Genomic DNA, 22,511 nt, shown 5'->3' with positions numbered 1-22,511 from the left:
ATATCTGAAATCACTGCAAACTTGAGAAAAAAAATCTCAGATGTGAAGTGTAAAGAAGATCGAGCCTATCCATAATCTAAAATATTTGATTATAGAAGATTATACTTTTAAAATAATTGTAAAGGTATTTTCAACAAAATCAATTAAAGAGGCACTATGGCATTTAACTAATCATAATAGAAACAAGTTACTGATCAAATCTGTGGCATATTGTACAAAACCATGAACAATAAATAAATAGCAGAATACAACACTTAAATAATTAGTTTGTACCGATAAGGAGTCATAGAAGTTTATGATTCAACCTTCTACAGCTCAAATCTCTTCATATGGCAAAAAATAACCAGAAATTTCCCACAAAGAAAAGGTGCACATGATAAATATTAACACCCAAAAAACTATTGTTCCATCTGACATACAAGGTGAAGTTGATATAGTAACTGTCCTGATGGGCCCAATAGCAGCCTCTGCAGCAGATGTAATTGCTGTATTAATTTAAACTAAATGTTAAATCAGGCTTTCACCAATCCAACCAATTTCTCCTGCTTGTTCCCGAGGAGCCAACAGTTATCTATAATCCTATGTCTTTCGGCGGAGTACTAAATGAGTTGTGCTACTGTCCCAAGAGCCATGTGTGAGTCTAAATCCCGCTCTGGTCCAGACAGTGGTGCTGGTTTTAATCCGGAGCGTGGTGAGCACAGCTGGGATTTAGAGTTCGTTTGGCTTGGCTTGGGTTTCTATGTTAACACAAAATGAGGTTTAAACTAAAGACGTCAGGACTGTCACTCAAGACTATGTGGCAGCTAATCAGGACTGCTTAGAAAACATCCACGCATTTTACATATACTGTACAACATTAGGAGGAAATTGTTTTACATTTTGTTGACTTAAAAGTGGGGCTATTAACTGCTAACATATAACATATTTAGGTCACCTTGTTCGCTTTTATTGTTTTGAAAATGCTATATTCGACGAAAACAACATATTAACATGTTTAAGAAGTTTTACCTTTGTTTTCATCGCTCTGAATGTCCCCTCCCTCTGCTCTCCATCATATCATACCACTATCACAACACAATCAGCGTACATCCCGAGAACTGTTGTGTGGGAGCATGGATGACACAGGCATATGGACTGTCAGAATCATACAGCTTAGGGTTTGAATATGGCCCCGGGAGAGATCACTAAATTACTGAAACATGCATGGATGACATCTAAACCCTCTTCAGGCATGTTTTTGATGAGGGAACGATGTTATAACATGGCAGAAAGCACAACAAAAATATTTGCATAGTACCCCTTCTATTTAATTTTTATGACTTAAAAATAGAAACATTGACTTCTTCAAATTTCAGAACTTTAGAAGTGATAACCTGCCACTGGCCCCAACTCTTCAGTGTGACATTACACCATAGTAAGCAGCATATTTAAATTTAGGGTACTTTTATTTTTGATAAATGGCATGATACTGAACCCTACATGTATTATCCAGAGTCTACAGTTTTTGAATTACAGTAAGCAACTGAAATTTTCTGAGCACTCAAGCCTCAAATGCAGGACAAATACCAGATAACTCATACATGAATCAATCATAATAGACAGATAATACTTTACACTGTGTTCCAAATTATTATGCAAATTATATTTTTCTCTGATTTTGCCAAATTGTCAATATAAATGACTTGAGTCTTCATAATTTTCAAGTCATCAACCTTCAGAGTACAATTCAAATGTTATTGAACAAACCTCCCAATGATAACAGTATTTTTTTCACAGATAACAGTATTTGTTTATGCACAACAGAGTTGTGCATAAACAATAATGTACAGAGTTGTATGTTATTGTTGTAAAGAACTGAAAATGGTCATTTGTTTATTTTTCAGTTAGAAGCATTAGCATATTACTGAAATCAAAACATTTTAACAGGTCGAGTTACATTTTGACATAGGACATCTTATTTGAGAGGAGCTTCACAATCCTTGCATCCATTGAACTTGTGAGTTTGTGGAGAGTTTCTGGAACATCCTTCTTAAGTGGTTTTGTTTAATTGGACTTACCTGCCAAACTAAGTGGCACAGGTGTCTGAGATTGAGTTCACTGACCCAAAGAGCAATGAGACACAACACCATCCAGTTTTAATGGAAAACTAAAAAATTTAACCTTTATAACACTTAAACACAATTTGCAAAATAATTTGGAACGCGTATTGTTCATAGGTGTATTGTTCGATCACAGAGCCAAAATTTGTTTCACAATGAAACAGCAGCTAAATAAAACACAATGCAAGGACATCACACAATGACATAAACACATAGGACAATTTAATAAAGACCGTCTTCTGTTCATCTTGGCATCACTGAGTTTATGGATTAAGCTCCTCATTTAGCTTCAAGATAGACTGATATATGAAGAAGTGTCTGAGCCTGACCTTGTTAAAGTGTGGCACACAGTATGTCTGGATGGCAGCAGCACATATTCTGTGTTTAGAACATGGCTGGGGTCAGAGAGAATGCGCATGGCCAGCCACATGGTGTTATTATGGTACACGGCCTCAAACTGTCCGTCCAGGGGTGGCCCACAACCTTCGAACATATTTTACTCAAATGTCTCAGTTCAGATTTTGCAGTGACTGAGAGGCAACTGTGCCAGAGGTGAAGAACAGAAGGAGCGGCCCTAAATGACCTGAGGCCATGGAGGAAATATATTCTCTGTTTAGTCTTTTCATAGATGAGTCAACATTACACCCAAATACTTGTAAAAACATGACTCCACCTGATTTATGCAGATATCATTCATAACAGTGGAGGCTACAGGTATGTGTTTGTTGATAAAAATAAATAAATAAATAAAAAAATAAAAAAAACTTTCTCTACTTTTTGGTGTTTATTCCAGACCATTGTTTTTATAATTTAGCCTAGCACAGCAAGATGAATTCTCATGATATTTGTGAGTTCATAAACTCAAGAGAATCACAAACCAAAACAAACATGGTAACCAAACAGACGTCCTTCAGCCAATATGGAATATTTTGTTTGTGAAAAATGTGCATAAGGGAAGCGCTTTGTGCATTTGTGGACAGGAGAGATGTCTGTGCTTTTCTCTCAACTGCATGTAACTAAAGTTCGATTTTTTGGTTTGTTCCTCTGTTGTGACACTTCAAACAATCAGATTCAAATAATCTTCATGACATTCCGAGTCTTCCCTTTTTTTTCAGCGAGAGCCATCCCAGATTGATAATGTGTAGAACTCCGTTCAGAGTTACACATATCAATCTGCCGTGAGCCAGCTTATTGTTTTTGCTCCATGTCAAACAGGTGTAGATTCTCTCTAGAGCGTTCATGATGACTGAGGTTAGTGTTATGGGTCTGAAATGTTTGTGTTCTTTGGCACATTGGATTCTGGGCAGTGCTTGATGTGTCTCATAGAATATGGAATTTGTCCATATGAAACACCAGCAGAGGGCACCAGGATTTCATCTGAGGGTACTTCAAAAAGGGAAGTAGATCATAAAGCTAAAAACAATGCAGTTTGAGTACTGAATATAATGGACTTGGGACACTGAGGTGCTCCATGGATCATAATGAGAGAAAGAGATTTCAGCTCTGGAGATGAGTGACTGACCTGATGATGGCGCTGTTTCCTCTCTTGGTGGTGGTTGGACGAGTGTTTCTCAGCTCACTGTTCATGGTACTATCTGAAAAATAAAGCAATATAAAGTTGTTTATTTTTGAATTTAAATACTAGTGACATTAAACCTGGTTCAAAGTAAATGATCAGTTCTGATAAGGGCATTGATATTATTTTCAAAGAACTAAATATGTTAGAAGAATTATTATAGATGAAACTGAAAAAAAAAAAAACTGTTAAATTTTTGGTGAACTGCCAATATTGACAGCTCGCATTTAAATGTAAATTTACCAGTATTTTACCATAAATCTTTCTTTTTTGCATTGAACTAAACCTTTTTCCAGTGAAATAAACTATTACCACAAATAACAAAACTTCTGACAACAGTCACACTATTGTTCTCTCTCTGTCTCCGTGCTGTCATACTGAGCCAACATTTGGATGGGGTTTAACTGAAATCTGGGAGCAGCCTGTCTCACCGTGACCTCCATTGGAGCCCTGACCCCCCATGAGTCACCATAGGGGTGGCAGCTGGCCCTTAAACTTCCCATCAAGCATCTCTCCTCTCCTTCTGTCCCCTGCAGCGGAGACAGTTTGTGGGACATTATTCTTTTGGTGTGTGGTCTATAATTGCTACCAGTGGGGTCCAAACATTATGGCTTTAACCTTAACTAAGACTAAACAAGAACTAAACCAGGTGTAAACCAGGACTAAACAGGTCAACAAGATATGAATTGACACGAACAGCAAAAGTACAAAAAGATCTGAAAAGTGACTAAACTAGGAAGACTATAAACCTACATCGCGCAATTATGACTAAATCACTTTAAAATCAGGAGCAAACAAAGAAGTTAAATCTGTCAACTGGACAAATCTTTTAAGAGTGAAGATGTTTCGCTGCTCATCCAAGCCGCTTCTTCAGTTCTGGTCAGTATGCTGGTGGCCACAGCCTTTAAATCTGTCTGAGGGGAGGGGCTAACCACACTGAAACTGTAAACAGCTATTGTCTCCAGTTTCAGGACTAAACCAGGTCTACACCAGGTTAACCAAATCAGGACATAGATCAACACAAATAAGCCCACTAAACTAGTAGTAGACTGGATTATACTGAGCCTTAAAGAAGACAAAGAAGAGTTATAATTTGCACATTTTAAATCACAATATGAATCTAAAACAACTTAATAAAATAAAGAAGTCCACTAACTTCTGGGTTAGAAACCTGTGGTGGCCGATGGATGTTGCCGTCATCACAACAAACAGACAAGTAGCTGTCGGCACCTCCAACAGATAAATGCAGATCACACTAGCAAGCTGCAGATTTTTTAAATTTGTACCAATGACTACACGACACTGCCAAACATGTATCACCAATTAAGAATATCAAACTGGAGAACGAAGCAAGTACAGAGCAGCGGGTGTGTATCGGTGCCGGTGAAAGCGGGAGTTGATCGGCAATATGTCATCTTAAAAATAACCACAGATCGTTCCAAATACAACGTCGAGAGGGTAAATGAGAAGGGGAAACAACTATAACATGGTTAAAAGCTTTGAAAAGTTGATTTTGCAGAATAGGTCTACTTAAAATGTGCATTACAAAATCTGGACTAGTCAGGTGTAAATCAGGAGAAAACTATGACGGCAGACAAAACCTACCACACAGGAATGAACAGGGGTCTGAACAGACTAAACCAACAACAAACTAAGTTTAAATCAGATACACTACACTGGCAGCAGCTGGGCTTGATGAAGATGCTATTGATTTGCCTGGAATGTTCCGCATTTCAAGAATGTTTATCAAATTCCAAGTAAAGCATTGTAACCTCCACGGAGACAAGCAAGTGACAGATCCCCTACCAGAAAAAGTCCATAAAACATCTTTAAAATCTAAACCAGATGTAAACCAAACACTATAACTAACTTAAACTATACGGTAAGATTAGTTAAGACAACCTTTATTTGTCTACCGTGGGTAAATTCCAGTGTTGCATCACCAAGAGCAGGCAAATAAAAATATGCAATCAAAAACTATTTCACTAGAATATTAGAATGGAGTTTAGACACAAAAAGGTTGTCAGTGCACTGAGGGGGGATAACCTTTGTCAGTGGTCTAAAAGGTTTAAAGGTGCAGGTCGCCACGGTGACCGAGCTGTGATTGTGTATTATTGATTTAGTGATTACAACACTTTACCTGGTGGTGTTTGGATGACACATCGGGTTAGAAAACAGATCAAGAGGCAAATCAGAGAGGCTATGACAGCAACGTTTTGCAGCCGTGTGCTTTATCCCATTTGACGGAGTCAAGTTTGGAGTGAAAATCAGAGCTAGTACAGAGGAAAGAGGCAGAGGAAGAGGGTGCCCGTGTAATACTGGTGTAATGGTGTGTCTATAAAACTGCATTCTATGGTCAAACTAATAAAAACATTCTGTAAAACTAAAATAAACAGATACAAAAAATGAATATGATGACAAATAATCTCCCAATTTCCACTAACTCAAATTCAGTCAAAACTACAACATAAACGTAAGACAAACAATAAAATATTCACAAAATAAATTTATTTTGGTTAAATTACATTTTCTTTCTCCTATATAACTAAATAAAGCATAAACATATTCAGAAAATCACACAAAAAAATACATCTCAATTATTCAAGTAAATTTGATCCATAAACAATTTAAAGTTTTTTTAATTGTGATTTTATTAATAGTTTAAATGTCACAAGTATAGTCTAGCTACTATGGGCCTTGGACAGGCACATAGTAAACCCATAATCACTGATCAAACCTTGCTGGATGTAATTCTGAGTCTCCCTGTGTCACCAATGTACTACTTTCTGTAATTAATTTCAACTTCCCTTTTCTTAACAAGCTGCCGTTTGATTAATATTTACTACACAGATATTACTCCCCCATGTTCACTATATACTAACCCCATTCAAATTCTCCAAAGCCCAAAGGAAGCACACGCTCAAACGGCTCCCTGCTCTGTGCCCTGATATTAAATGAAGGATGTGACATTTAGCAGATTTTACGGATCGGGGAACAAAATGCTGAATTTGACCAAGGATAATAACTGTTATGTTCAGTGCTGTTTATAAAGACTAAATGTCTGTATTTTAACATTTATAAAATAAGACTTCTCATACTCTGTTACAGTTATTTTTTCCCTACTACACCTCCAGGGTATGTAAGGCTAAGATTAAGGTACAGTTTATGGACACCTAAGGGGAAAGCTGTGCTCTCCATTTGACCCGGTACAGTACTGTGCTCAAGGACCCATCTCCAGATGTTGAGCTGGTCAGGAGTACCTTAGCTGGAGGGTTTTACCTATTGTGTATGTTTTGGGGGAAATTGGAGTGCCCAGAGGAAACTCACCCACACATGGTGAGAAACATGCAAACTCTGCACAGAAAGGCCTGGGTTTGATCCCAGCTCCCTGCAGGTGCTACATTTGTTGTGTCTATGGGCAAGACACTTAACCCATCTTGCCAGTGCTTTAGTGGTTCCTTGAAGCACTTTAAGCGCTTGAAGGAAGAAATGTTCAATATAAATGTGACAGCTTTTAGCCACAAAGGGTGCTACATTATGTACATAATCACAATTTTAGTTATATTAATATAATATTTCATGTATTTGTTTTTTATTTTATTTTATTTGAGTTGATGTTTACTTTTATATTTTGAGTCCAAGTAATTTTCCTTGTGGAGCTATTAAGTTTGGGAACATGATTGATCATTGTGTTATTTATCATCATCATAATATATATTGATAAACAGACCATACGTCCAAACATTTAATGAATGTGGGGGATTTAAACTTGTGCATTTAAGGCATAATTGGACATTTTTATTTAGTCACTTATCTTCACTATGTTTTGAAATAAATCAAACTTGAAATAGAGTACTGCAGTCCACTCAAGTCTAATCTAAACAATATTGTGAGCCAAAATGCAGCATCAGTAGCCTACTGGATTTGTATCAGTTAAACTATTAGTCTCAAACATAGCACCAATTAACATGACAGCAGAACATAATTCAATACAAGCACGCTAGTTTTATTTCTTCCAGTAATTTTCTAAGTTGCTTCAATCTGAAATATTAACTATACGTCAAACTCAGACCAGATATCCAATAGCGTCTGCATATTTGTACCATCTAGCTGGCTTCATTGTAAAATTCTGTCCAAAATTCTGTTATGGTACTCACGTCGGTCCTGATGAAGGTCGCTCCGAAAATGGGTCATTGTTTGAACCGAAGAGAAGAAAAGAAAAGAGAGAAGGAGAGAGGAGAGAAAGAGGAGAGAGGGGAGTGAAGGCTAGAGAGGAGGAGGCAGAGTGAGAGAGAGAGATACAGAGGAGAGATGAGAGCTGTGGGCCATACCATTGTTATAACAGAGACAGGGGTGTGTGCAAAATGGTACTGGACACTTTATTCTCTGTAAAATTATTTGGGCTATTAAATTGTTTCAAACTCGACTTCGATACTAAGGAATAGACTTGACACTTGATACCAATTTCATCGAGAATAGACTACAGAGGCTGAAATTCTACAGGTTAACTTTTCATTCATAAGTAATAATTGTGTATATATAGATTCTCCTATAGAATTTTTCCATACATTGTGATTGTGAAAAACAAAAATAACAGCGAGTTGGCTTAGTGGCCACTCATTGGTACTACAACGAAAAAATCCCTACAGCAAAAGAAGGATTTTTCTCATAGAGCACAATCACAAACTGCAATCACAAACTCGTATTTGGCTGACTGACCGAGAGCTTTCACAAAGGTCGAATTTTGTGGCGATTTTTACCTATTTTCTGATCATACTTTTTCAAGTTTTTCTCAGCTCAGTCTGTTGTCTTAAAAAAATGCTTTTTAATTGTTAGCTTTGGCTTTAATCTATGGCCGCTCTAGCTAAGTTGAAGCACTGACCTGGTACGACGTGAACGACCATGTGAGCGATGTGAACGAGCCCAACTGTCATGGATGAGCCACAGGTTTAGAACATGGTTCAGAAGTGCCCTGGAAGCATAAACATTATAATTTGTTATTTACTGTAAATTTTGAACTATAAGCCGTGACTTTTTTTCCCCACACATTGAGCCCTGCGGCTTATATAACAGTGAGGCTAATTTTAAAAAAATAAATTACTGACTAATGGCCATGGAAAGATTATGTGCTGAACATTTATGTTTCTTGCACCGCTCCTTCAGATATAATTTTGTTTTTCTCAAATACTTCTTAGTTGTGTCATTTTTGGACCAGTACTTGGTACTTATTGAGTGATATCATTTTGCTACTCTACACACGTCTTATAGAGCAACAAAACTATTTCACAGAATATTTGATGTATTAGGTATTTTGTTTGAATCTTTTTACGAAACATTATAATCGATGTATGTTCTTAAGTTTCTCCCTCAAACCGTTTTACTGCTGTGAGGTATTTCCCTGAGTGGACCGGGACTGCCTTCTCTCAGAGGTTGTTTAGATGCTTCGATTAAAACAGGTCTAATCAGTTTGGACCAGTCTGCTCGGTGTGAGGGGGAGGAAGGTGGGGGGACACGGACACCTCTGCGCTAATTACAAAACTCATTAGCACTTTTCATTTACATTTAAGCTGTCACCTCTCATTAAGACACAGAGAGGAGGGAGCAGGCCTCTGGGCAGCTCCTGGTTTTCTGGGATTTAACCTCTGTTTTAAGACTCACAGACAGGGATGGAGACTGAGTGGAGGACTATTTTAAACCTGGAGTAGTTCTGGGTTAGTTCTGGTTTAGTCTTAGTTTAGTCCTGGTTTAGTCTTGGTTCAGACCTGGTTTAGTCCTGATTTAGCTCTTTTAGACATGGATCAGTCCTTCCTTATTGGGACTAGTTCTATCTTAAACCTGGTTTAGCCCTGCATGGTTTAGCCCGTAGAGATGGTTTAGCCCTGGTTTTGAAATGGCTTGGATGTACATTTCGGAATTGGCCCATAGTTTAGATCTGATTTAGTCCAGATTTAGCCTTTGTTTAACCCTGGTTTAGACCAAGTTTAGTCCTGGTTTTAGACCTGGTTTAGTCCTGGTTTTAGACCTGGTTTGACCTGGTTTAGTTCCGGTATAGCCTTGATTTAGTCTTTCCTTAGTACATATTTAGTTCTTTGGACTGAAACTACTCAAAAAGCGATAAATAAAAGTACAATTAAGAAATGATGGCTTTAAATGAAAGTTAGACCTACAATATATTGTCGTTTCCATCCAATTTCAACAGCAAAAATTGTTTAATCCGTAAGTGCTGAGTGACATCTGTGGTATGTAAACAGACTACTACTCCCATAATGCTTTGCAGCTTGGACAATCAAACAAGCCTGTCCTAACTGTACATTGTAATTTAGACATTATTCATTATGATTTTGGCAAGAAAATACACATGCTATCCATCTCTGCCCTGGGGAATTAAAAACATAAGCAGTGCAGGGATAATTATATGTACATACATAAGAGCCAAGTGGCTATGTTTTAGCAAAAAGAAACATTCTGGGAGTTGTGGTGGCTTTGTAAAAATAGTTCAGAAATTATAAGGTTATTGATCACTACCAAAAAAGGCTTTTGTGCAGATTAGAGGAATGCAACTCCTGCTTTGAACTTGAGAAATCTGTTTGGAAAGTCTGCAACGTAAACATTTATAGAAGAAGAATGGCTCCCTCTGGTGGACGTGAGATGTACCGCGTTTAACCACGACCAAATAGAAAGAGGTTCCTTCTACTTTTTTTTGTCTCAGATCTACTTCAGAGCCTAAGTTACATCCTTCATCAAGACTAAACTGTAAATTGTCATTAATTAAGCCTGCGAAACATATGACAAGACAGAATTACAGAATTAACTGTAGTGTAATAATAATAATAATAATAATAATACATTTTATTTGTTAGGCGCCTTTCAAGGCTCTCAAGGTCGCCGTACATACACAATACAAATAGAACAATGTAAAATGATTAAAAATACATTTAAAAACAAATATAGATTAAAAGACAGTGCAGTTATGGTCAGAGTGGTCAGGGTGAGAAGGCCTTTCTAAACAGATGAGTGTGTTGCTGGAGGGGTTATTTTACTTCTATGGGGTATTAACTGCTGCATACACGCAACATATTAAGATTAAGATGTTACCATTTATTGTTTAGAAAATGCTATATTCGCCAAAAACAATGTATTAACACATTTTATCAGTTTCAGTTGCTTCCCTAGCTAAGTCACACCCCCTTCGGAGCGCTTTCACAGCACAGTCAGCACTAATGAAGCTATCGCATATTACATCAGGTTTGTCAAGTTGCTGTGCACAGTTTTGTATCACGTTTTTGTATATTTATGGAGAATTGTCATGTTGGAGCGTGGATGACATAGGTTTGTGGGAGGAGCATTGCACAGAATACCATAAGGCGGGTTCGAATAGAGACCAGGAGAGATCGCTGAAATAGTCAAACATGCATGGATCTAATCTAAAACCTCTTCAGGAATCTTTTTGATGAGGGAACAATGTTATACCATTATAGAAACCTAAAAAAACAATGATTTTACAAAATACCCCAAAATACCCTTTAATTATTATTATATCAGGACCATATTCTGGCTGATGACTGTGAGTGTTTTTACTGTAAGCTCCTCTTTCACCCTTTGGTTTTGAAGGCTATACAACATTAGCTTTGTTACCTTGGTATCGATGGAGACCAGACAGTGACGTAATCAGGCCAAGTTACAGGTCATATCTGTGGAGAGGAGAGAAAAGCATGCTCACAGTAAGAATTTATGTTTTACAATATATTTTTATACAATAGAAACAGGTACAAGAAAACTGCCATACTGTGGAAAAATTCAAGCAAAGCAATAAAATCTCTATGGAGACAAGCAGGTGACAGACCCCGTACTATCAGAAAAGTTACATAGTGCCCCTTTAACTAAAGCGATGCCTATGTCCATGTGTGTCTGCGTTTAAAGATTAATGTTTGATGTTTTGTCTTAAATCAAACCCAGTCTGAGGATCTTTGACAAGTTCTTTCAGTAGTCTGTCCTTCACATTATATGGTGATATGAAATTGTACAGCCTGAGGGAGGACAATAAGATCTACCACAAATATTAGGCTTGATTACCACTTGGATAATTCCTCCGCTTTAGTGCCAAAAGTGACAATTTGTTTCACACTTGATGAAAAACAGTTTTTGAGAGCGTGGTTTTCATGTTTTATGGATCTGAAATGAATAGTTAGAGAATACCGTAGTTTGTGACTTATGTTTTACAGCTTACATACATACATATTACCCCATTGCAATTCTGAGGAAACCCTTGACTCAGGCCTATCTAAAATAAAATGTCTCTGTAATCCTCTCTTTTTTTTTTCTCTTTAACACAGCTGTAACATTCCTATATAGTTTATACTCTACCATTACCCTGCCTTATATAATCCTACAGGCCTCAGGATGCATATGACAAGCTAGAATTTACTCGAGTGAAGTTTAAAAAGTTACTTTAGTGGTTGGATATAGGAGCAGATGTGATATAAAAGGAGGTAATTTAACTGTTACCTCTATACTTCAATACAGTAAACAAGGGTCAAACCTCGTCTTTACTTTTTTGATGGGAAGTCTTCAACCTGCTTGTCTTCATGGAGATGTTATTGCTTGGCCTCTAATGTTCCAAAGTATGGCATTAAAGTCATATTCGATTGCTGAAAGAAATACCTTGAAAAACACAAATTCTTACTGCAGACTCACCTCTCCACAGATGTGACCTATGACTTAGCTTGATACTATGTCCTGCTTGTTTCCATGAAAGTATATAGGTTTAATGCCATACTTTGGAGCACTTTAGCTTCGCCATGGAGACAAACAGGCTGATTCCTCCAAAGTTACAGTGTTTATTCCGTGAGAAAAATTAGTTCCTTGCCCGAAAAATGCATCTGATTTATAGATGGAATTGTCAAACTTCTCTATGCCATCAGATTGTTTAAGGCCTCAATTGTGCTTTCTTTACTTTTCAACCTATTTTCTGCACAAACTTCCACTGGACTGGTGTAAAATTATGATTTATCACGAGTATTACCCCACTAAACTACCTAATAATTAATAAAAAACACCAAAACCTGTAGCTAGACATGCACTCACATAACTTTGCGGCTTCCTTGACACAGTTGCACAGGCGGGTTGGAGGTGATCCGGGGAGATCGCGGGGGAAACGCCGGCTGCCCTGTCATTTAAGGGGCCTCACGACTTTTTACCACAACATGATGGCGCTGGTTTCCAAAGCTAGTAGTTTACCTCCACTGTATAATTGAATCTCGAGATGCATTCCAGGACTCGTTTGGAGCGATGGGATTTCAAAATGTCCACGGCTTTGTTCGCCCTGATTAGAAGACGCACGGTTTGTTGGCAGCTGACTTTTAATTTGCACGAGTTATTTGTGGCAATGCTGACGGCTGAAAAAGTGAAAGTTTATTTCGAGATGCGGGACAAAGAACAAGAAAAGAAAGGAGGAGAGAGGAGGAGCAGGAGAGGAGGAGCAGGAGAGGAAGGAAGAAATTTGGCAAGTGCGCTCGAAAAGACGCGAGCGGCCAGGGGATGGTTCAGTGTGGGCCAGAAGAGAGAGCAAACTGGAGAGGTTCGCTGGAGAGATAGTTTACAGGAGGATTAAGCAAAAATGAAGATCGTCTGCACGTTTTTTCTGGTCCTTTGTCTTCATCATATGTCGACTGTCATGGCTCAGGTAATTTCATATTTAGGCAACATGACTTGTCAATAAGGTAAGCACTATACAGCTTTTATGGTGGAGGATCCGTCACCTGCTTAGGGTGTTCCACAGCACGCCTAAAGCTACCATTTATTTATTTTTATTTTATTTTGTCGCCTCTCCACAGATCTTACTTGTAATTTGGCCAGGTGGTGCTGACCTGTTCGCCTCCATATACATGCGTCAGCCAAAGGTTTAACGTCTCCATAGAGTCAAGCCCATGGCAGACCCTCCATCTGAAAACAGTTGCATATTGAACCTTTAGTAAAAGCCTACTATTTTCCAAACTGGTTGGTATCTGTGAATTCATGGTATAAAATTGGTAAAAGTGTCAATAAGAAGAGTGGAGTCTGTAAGTCTGAACACTATGGACACTATGGAGGTGTGAAGAGCTTTAGGGTAATGTGAGGCCATGTTTTAAGCTGTATAGTACCTTATCTACGGCTCGCTAAATTGATTTCAGGTATTACATCCAGAATAAATCACCGAAAGTTCACAGCAGAAGTTCATATCACATACAAAAGACATTGAACTTTGTGATAGTTTTTGTTTCAAGTGGATCGACTCTACACTCTACAGAGATATGAAGCATAAACCACGTCAAAACACCTGCATTTAACTGAAAATTCTGGCAGATTTTACAAATTCTATATCTGCTGGAGGTCCATCATTATGGAGAGAAGTAGGTGATGCTGCCAGGCCAAGTTACAGGTCAGATCTGTGGAGGGGTGAGCCCACTTACAGCTAAAATACATGTTTTCAAAGGTATTTTGAGCAATGAAAACACCTGTAATAGTGCGAGATAGATATGCTTAATGTTATACTGTGGAACTAAGCAAAGCAAGAACTACTCAGAAAGGTTACATAATGCATCTTTAAACGATAAGCAGTATAAAATGTGATCCTGGGAATGCTGTCTATCTACATACCAATATTTATTTTACTAAATGCAAAAAAGAATCAATTTACCACCACAAATATGAAACTTTCCCTTAAAATTATGTTCAAAGCTCTCCCTAAACTACCAGCTCAGAGTGGAGTGGACCAGAACGACCCATCATTATGTCTGCCTCGTTTAACACTGCTCTAATGTTCAGCCAATATCAACCACCTTTCTCTCTCTCCCTCTCCTCTCTATCTATCTTTCTCTCTCTGTGTTTGTTTCTGAGGCAGACTCAGGCGGATCTAAAATGGGCACATTGTATTGGCATCATTCATAGTGTAGTGCCACCACATGTAGAGGCTGGAGGTTATCTCAGGCCAGTGGGGTAAATCCAGCAAAGGGGCTGCGCCTTTCATTCAATTTCAGTGGAAAAAGAATTATATTTTAATTTAGCAAAATTGGAGCAGTTATTTAATGTACAGTTTTATAACATGTTCTGAAATGCATGGGATTCTTGTATTAGTTTAGCAGTTCATATAAAAATGTAAAAGTAAATCAAACTAAATGGTTCGTTGGCCCTGTGTCATCAGGAGTGCTCGTCGACCCAGGACTTGCTGAACTCGTTGCGTCAGGTGCAGAAGATGCTGGCGGTGCAGGAGGCCTCGTACCAGGAGGGTCTGAAAGCCCTCAGGAAAAAGCTCAACGCTCTGCACAACAGTACCATGGCCTTCTTCAGAGCTGGGAAGAACTGTGAGCTACAGGATATTATGTGAAATATTACAGCTGTCATCGTGGTCACTAATGCTCCTATGTCTAGTAGAATACCTGCTGTACAAATCAAAACCTAATTTTAAATATATTTCAAAAGGCCACACAAAAGTTCTAATAAAACAGTTAATAAAATGATTGCGGGAGAGCCACTTTGCTGATTGACAATGTGGTCTCACTGTTTGCTTAGGACCCACTGCATTCACACTTTTCAGTGTTTGGTTCCGATTTGAGCCGAGTTTAATTCTGATGTAGAATTCGTATGGTTCCAGTCCTGGTTTGGCCCTGGACTGAATCTGGACTAAGCCCTGGACTTATCCAGGTTTAATTCAAAATTTAGTCTTAGTTTAGTTCCAGTTTAGTCCCAATTTCAATGTGGTGTTTGTGCATGTGCGAATGCACTCCATTCAGATGACTCCAGAAACCAGACTCATGTAATATTACATTGCCATTTTTGTTCTATAAAGATATATAAATTCAAATCTGTGCATGTTTTGCTTTATCATCTGTGTTAGAATGTACAGCAGTCTTTGCTGAACTCTTCCCAGTCCACACTCTTGTGTCTGACCGGTGCTGCTGCAGTGTGATAAACAAGCTCTTCTGTGCCATTGGAGTCACTGCTTTTGAAGGCTGTACGTGCAAGACTGCGTGTTCATGCAATAACTATTTAGTTATTAAGGGAAAGGCTCGCGGTCGGCTTTGTCTGAGCTACTTTTAATTATACAGAATACTCACGGCCACTTGGAGCCCGTGGTAACATTCAAACATGGTCACATACAGATGGCCACTGCATCTTAAAACCTGAATACTGAATTCATAAGGTGTATTTTTAATTAACCATGGAACATATGCATTACCATGATGCCTCTGTCTTGTGTCCTGCAGTGACGTGCCCTAAGCCCGACCCCCCCACTCATGGGCGCAGGCTGGGCCGGGTGTTTGAGGTGGGCCATGAGGTGCACTTCATCTGTAAACCTGGGTATGAGCTGATCGGACCCCGCACCAGGGTCTGCCAGGAGAGCCTCAAGTGGAGCGGGCAGCAGCCAATGTGCCAACGTAAGTCGAGTTAAAACATTAGGGAACTGGGTGGGAAGAACATAGACTGGGCCAGGTAAGGTTGAATAACACGACTAAATGTTTTTTGTATAAAATTATAATAAAAATTTAATTATGAGGATCATCAAATACAGCACACAACCAAAATGGTAATTAAAGGCCCAGATTTTAAACCATGTGTGAAGAACATGTTTCAGACTCTTCAAGACGCCTGTGCTTCTTACATTCTGATGTTGAATTATGACAGTAGAAACAATAGTCTGGGATTGTCACAGGCAGTTGTTTCCACATGGTTCTCATCATACAATATCTCTGATTGGAGGGAATTGTTTGTGCCAGCCAGTTTCTTCTTTAGTGTTGTCATCCAAGGACCACGTAGCACCATCCGAGCTGGAATATCCTATGTAAAAGGTAGCTGTTATCATCACAAGGTGAAACAGAGCATTTTTATCTTTGGAGATGCAGACAGCCTAAATATGCAGGATTACTCAAACATGTGTCAATGAAATAAAACACATCTTCGGCTATGGTTTTGATGAGGTAAAAACATTTTAACATGGCTTAAAGCTCACAAGATTCAATTTTGCATGATATAGAACCATCATGTAAGTGTTAGAGAAATCTCATTTCTGTGCTGTACTGAGGACTCTCAATGCCAGCTCAGTCCCTATTATCTTAGCCTGCATCATCAGAGGTATAATACTCCCTACAATGGAAGCATAGACAGACTGGACAGCACTAGACTAGAATGACCACTGTCATAATGTCTTGAGGGTTCATGTTTCTGGGTGCTGGGTCCCGCACTGATGGTCAATAAACTCCTGCATTAGACCTCTGCTATTGTGCCTATTCTCTTCAACTCTCGGGCTACTACATTTCTATCAAAAATAAATAGAGGTTTTGTGCATTTTAGAAGAGCTAAAAGGAACAGGTCTTTGCATCTAAGTTGTAAGCTGTAAGATGTTTTCTTTTTTAACTTTATTGTTCATAAAACTACACTCTTTTCAGTTGTATAAATATTTTTGAAGTAACTGTACTTTTATTTGATTTTACATTTCAGAACAGACTCTAATAGAAATTAAACTCATTATTTTCTTCACAGGCTTCAACTCCAGCTCTCCCTCCCTCCTGTTCTTGTCTTCTGGGGCCTCCTCTTCATCTCTGCCCATGTCGGCCGCTCTCTCTGCATCTTCAAAGTCTTCCTCATCATCGTCTTCATCATCTGTGGCTTCCCCTTCAACTCTCCTGTCCTCCTCCACCTCACCAGCACCCTCCTCTGTTCGCCCATCTCACTGCACTCACTTTTTGGGCTCCACACGCTGCACCTGTGATGTGGGGTTCACCATTTCGGGCCGGGACAATAATATTTGTACAGGTAAGGAGCACGCTTGTAGATATGTTATTGTAGAATGTAAAAGTGTATTCAGTGATGCTGGAGTTGCGTAATGGATTCATTTGTCCATTGGTACCACAGTTATGAATCTAATGAATGTGTGGTGTAGTTGTAGTTTAGATCTGTTATAGTCCTGTTGGTAGTCTGGTGGTAGTCGGAAAGCTTACCCCTAACGCAAAGTTAATTTATGTATCTTACTTTTACATTTAGTTAAGTCTTATATTTTCTTATATTTTCTTCTCCACAGACATAGATGAATGCCTGTTGTTCCCCCTGGGCCAGCCTGGGCGCCTCTGTGTCCATCAGTGTGTTAACACTCCCGGGAGCTTCCACTGCTACTGTCCCCGTGGATATGACTTGTCTGCAGACGGACGCAGCTGCTCAGGTCAGAGCACACGCCTTTTACTGTTACTATTACTATTTTATGGAGTTACAGAATCAGTGTTATAAAATGGTTATTGTTAATTACATAATTGGAGAACAGACCTGTAACAGTCTCTCTCTCTTTGCGCAGACATTGATGAGTGTGAAACCCGGATGCACAACTGCACCGCGGAGCAGGTCTGTGTGAACACCTATGGAGGGTTCCAGTGCGTCAAAGTGGAGTGTCCCAACATGAAGAATGCCACCTACATCAAGACCTCATCTATGTAAGTGCAGACAGGTTCAGACAGGTGCTACAGCCTACATCAAGACCTCACGTATGAAAGTGCAGACAGGTGTTTTCGCTGAGGTTCTATTCTGAATGATTGCCTGGTCGGGCAGTCTCCCTATAATTGTGTGCAGTTAACCCCAGGCTGTGATAGATCAGGCTCCAGAAGTAGCTTACTCACCCTGCATGACTCTGTCTGAAAGGAGTTCTGTTTGATCTCCAATTTTGCTTTGACTCATTTAAGAAAATCTGTTAAAGTATATGTTATAAATGTAAAATGACAAATCAAACATCTCATAGAAATACTTACATACATACCGACAACACACAAACGCACACATATCCTGATTTCTCTACTCAGGGCCTCTCAGTCCATTCTACTGTAGCTAAAACATGACATGATAACAACACTTCAAACTTGTCTCCTTGCACAGGCCAGCAGCCAGTACGGCAGGATGTCTATTATACAGCTCTAGGATTAACAAAGAGCTGCCATTTTAGATGCACAATGAAACTGCAGACGAGGCAGAAGGGTGCACATTTACAAAACATGACAATAGACCAGCCTTGAATGACCCACTGTCTCTAAAAAACATTGTGTAAATGTGAGTTTCAGAGGCCCAGAGGAGGGGACCCAAAAACAATAGGGTGCACCTCCTCTCCACTCTGCACCCATCATTATGGGACATCCCAGGTTCAAACTGGGCCAGTATGGGACAATGAGGGTTGGTTTTAAACGTCATCCCTGAGTTGTTCAATTGTAACAGGGACCAAAGGAGCAGTTTGATTTATTCTCTGTGGTGTTAGGATATGGCAGTGACATAATGAAATTAGTATTTATATTTCATTAGAAAACAATTGTCTGTCAAAACAAAAGTGTAAATATAATCTTTTAGTAATGTTGTTGTGAGAGTAGCATTGCTGTGTCCTTAAACAAGACAGATCACCCACTATTCCGTCTAACAAAGCATAGTTGGGCGCTTGTTCTTAAACAGGGGGTATTTTACTTCTATGGGGTATTAACTGCTAACGCATAACAAATTTAGATCACCCTGTTACCTTTTATTGCTTTGAAAATGTTGTATTTGGCAAAAACAACGTATTACCATGTTTTAAAATTTTCACTTTTATTTTTCTGTTCAGTTCAGTTTTATTGATATAGCACAATTAAATACAACTTCAGCTGCCCAAAGTGCTTCACATAAAAAGTCCATAAAAACAAATAATACGATTGATAATACGATACATAGACAAAGAACAATAAAACAATAAAACGCCAAGATATTCTGTCTTGCTAGTATTAAATGCCAAGGGGAAGAGGTGCGTTTTCAGTCTAGTGCTGCTTTTGAAGTTCTGCACATCGCATCAGGTTTGTCAAGTTGCTGTGTACAGTTTTGTATCATGTTTTATGTATGTTTATGGAGAATTGCCCTGCGGAAGTATGGATGACATAGACTTGTGGGCTGAGCATTGCACAGAATCTTACAACTAACCTTAAGGAGGGTGGAAATAGGGAGAGATTGCTAAAATGCTCAAACATGATGACATCTTAAACCTCTTCAGGCATGGTTTTGATGAGGGAACAACATTATAACATGAAGAAAGCGTTAAAAAAAAAAAGGTTAAATACCACCATTTAACCTTCAGTCACACTGCCTCAGATCAGAATAACATTGCTCAAATATGTGGCCAACTTTATGAAATCAAGCTTTGGGTGATTTTTTTTTTTTTAAGACTGAGAAGAAATATTACATTTTTACAGTCAAGCAGTTAGTCATTCACATAGCTTAAATAGATAGCTCTTCATTATGACCAAGTTTTAATTTATAAAACATTCAAATTTTCTCCTACATGATCCACCCTAGTTTATTTCATGGGTATAAATAGTTTAAACATATATTGTCGGATCTAAATAGGTGTTTTCCAAAATGGGGAACAGGCGTAATTGGTGGTATATATGAGCTCTAGTTTAAGCTCCAGTTAGACGTGTTACACGGTGGTACTAGGATGACTTATTACTGAAATGAAAAAGTCATTGTGAAGTTAGCAGAGGTGGGTAGAGAAGCCAAAAAAATTGTGCAAGCGAGAATACTGTTGAAACTAAAATTATTTTCTTAAGTAAAAAGACAAACTAATGATCCAAACCTGCAAATAAGTGTAATTGTAAGTGTAACTGTATGGATCATTTACTGTTCAATCATTTAATATTGTCAACATAAAGCTTTTGTCACTTGTAGATTTTCTTGCTAAAAGAAGAATAACCAAAATACTAATGATTACATAATAACATTTATAATTCTAACAACCCAAACGCTCTGCTCTTTTTCTCAGGCGCTGTGAGAGGAACCCATGCATGTTTGGGGACAAAGCATGCTCCCAGGCCCCTTCCTCCATCTCCTTCCACTTCCTGTCTCTGGTGTCCAACCTTTCGGCCCCGCGGGTGCTGTTCCGGGTGTCTGCGGCGCGGGTGCTGGGTGACACGCTGAGGTTCGGCCTGGGTGGGGGCAGGGGGCGGGGCCACTTCAGCGTGCAGAGATCTGGCAGGCAGACGGGCACGCTGCTCCTGGTTCAGCCAATCTCGGGGCCTGCCACTCTGGAGGCCGAGGTGGAGATGAGCGAGCTGGAGAGGAGTGAGCTGCTGGGACGGTACCTCACCAAAGTCACGCTGTTTGTGTCGCCATATGAGTTTTAGAGAAAGGGAGGAGGGTAGTAACGTCTGGAGGGCATTTTAAGCATCTTTTGTGTGCAGTAAGGAAGGGATGTGCAATCAGTTTAAATTTAAATGTATTTGGTGGTTACAATTACTGCCCTAATCTATTTCAAATCAATTCAAACCACGGTACCTCACCAAAGTCACTCTGTCGCCATATGACTTTTAGGGGAGGAGGATAGTAACGTTTGGAAGACATTTTGATCAGGGCTGCACGATATGAGAAGAAGATGCGATATTCGATAACTTTTGTATGGTGATAATGATATTATTGACATATTTAAATCAAGTTAAATTTTAGTATATTTTTTTAAAAGTACATGCATTTATTTTACTAGTGTCAAAATAAAAACTTAACACTGACTAAGCCACAAGACCAAATAAGAAAAATCTTTAACAAAAACTGCTTTTTTCACAGTTTTACTTGGAAAAAACTGTACAATTGTAAACATTGTATTGAGATATATTTATTTTCTTCCGATATCGATTATTGTGTCAGCTAATACTCTGAAATTTTTTAGATATATTCTACAGCCCTAATTTTAATCATGTTTTGTGTGCAGTACAATAGGGATGTGCAATGAGTCAAATTACTGCTTTAATCCATTCAAAATCTATTCAAACCTAAAGCAAAGCCACCGGGGGCATTGGGGTATCATAGACCCCAGCCCTATGGTTAAGAATATAGTAGAGTAGTGCAGTAGCTTTTAAAACATGAATCACAAAAGATTTCTATTCCTCAATGATGGTACAGTATATATCTATACAGCCTCAACAGGTTCATTTAAATACTAAATTATAGGGAAGTACAATTTTTGGAACATTTTTAATAGGTTTCACAATAAAGTAGTAAAATACATATCCAACTTCAGTCACACTGTATCAGATCAGCATTGCTCAAATATGTGAGCAGCTTTGTGAAATCTAACTTTCTGAATGGAAAAAGTCATGTTAATGTGGCACAAAAGTCACCCTTTATTATTTACTTTTATGCTGTGAGTCAAAATCACTTAGTTTTGCTTTTAAATGCATCTCAGCTTTTTCAAACAGAAGTTTTCACGATTATATTGTGATATTTATATCGCAGTTAATTGTATTTTTTGTTCTTTTCTTTTCCCCCATTTCCTTGAGCTCTCCAAAAATCTAAGATGGTGGTTATACGTGCACTAGTGACTCAAGCAGTGTTGTTACGGCATACTTTTTAGCTGAAAAAGGCAAAATAAGAAGAATTTTGTAAACAAAAGGTACCTAGTGAAAAGGCACATTTGTGTAAAATTGCATTTCAGTGTAAAATGTAGATCTCTAACATGGACCCTTGATATGAATGACTGTGTGTGTGCGGTTTAATGCATGTACAGAGAAACAGCAGTGATCTGCGAGAGAAGAACAGTGATGTTGTCTAGCACCAGGCTGACACTGACCTTTGACCCCTGACCTCTGAAGCAGTACTAAACACAGGGTCAGACTCTGAGGCAGACTCTGAGGAGGTGAGGAAGGCTCTGGGAGAAAATGTTAGAGAATGATGAGAATGGTTTTTGGCTTATTTAGAGTGTTTTGAGTCAACACTTAAGAGTTTTATATTTGAAATACACAATTACTGTCTTAATATCTTAAAAATAAATGAGTTAAAATATTTTGTAATTAGCTGTGTGTCGGACCACTGTTTGG

General features: G+C 38.6%; 2 protein-coding genes across 2 annotated transcripts in view; one reads left to right on the top strand and one right to left on the bottom strand.

The window, feature by feature from the left end:
* Positions 1–7,941, bottom strand: part of si:dkey-234i14.2 (uncharacterized) — a 40,742-nt gene extending 32,801 nt beyond the window's left edge. Inside the window, exons 1-2 of the mRNA XM_033967505.2 lie at positions 7,833–7,941; positions 3,622–3,694 (exon numbers count right to left, since the gene is read on the bottom strand). Of these exons, the coding sequence (XP_033823396.1) occupies positions 3,622–3,694; positions 7,833–7,869 (110 nt within the window). The 5' untranslated portion in view covers positions 7,870–7,941. The remainder of the gene's footprint in view (positions 1–3,621; positions 3,695–7,832) is intronic.
* A 5,302-nt stretch (positions 7,942–13,243) lies between these two features.
* Positions 13,244–21,119, top strand: LOC117371829 (fibulin-7). The gene is made up of 7 exons (XM_055222671.1): positions 13,244–13,357; positions 14,855–15,014; positions 15,918–16,088; positions 17,191–17,463; positions 17,729–17,866; positions 17,996–18,131; positions 20,465–21,119. Exons 1-7 carry the CDS (start codon positions 13,292–13,294, stop codon positions 20,823–20,825), a joined length of 1,305 nt encoding a protein of 434 aa, XP_055078646.1. The 5' UTR covers positions 13,244–13,291; the 3' UTR covers positions 20,826–21,119.
* Positions 21,120–22,511: the final 1,392 nt, after the last annotated feature.

This window comes from Periophthalmus magnuspinnatus, chromosome 6 (assembly GCF_009829125.3).
Source record: "Periophthalmus magnuspinnatus isolate fPerMag1 chromosome 6, fPerMag1.2.pri, whole genome shotgun sequence".
Taxonomy (NCBI): Eukaryota; Metazoa; Chordata; class Actinopteri; order Gobiiformes; family Gobiidae; genus Periophthalmus; species Periophthalmus magnuspinnatus.
This window is presented reverse-complemented; position numbering and strand designations above follow the sequence as displayed.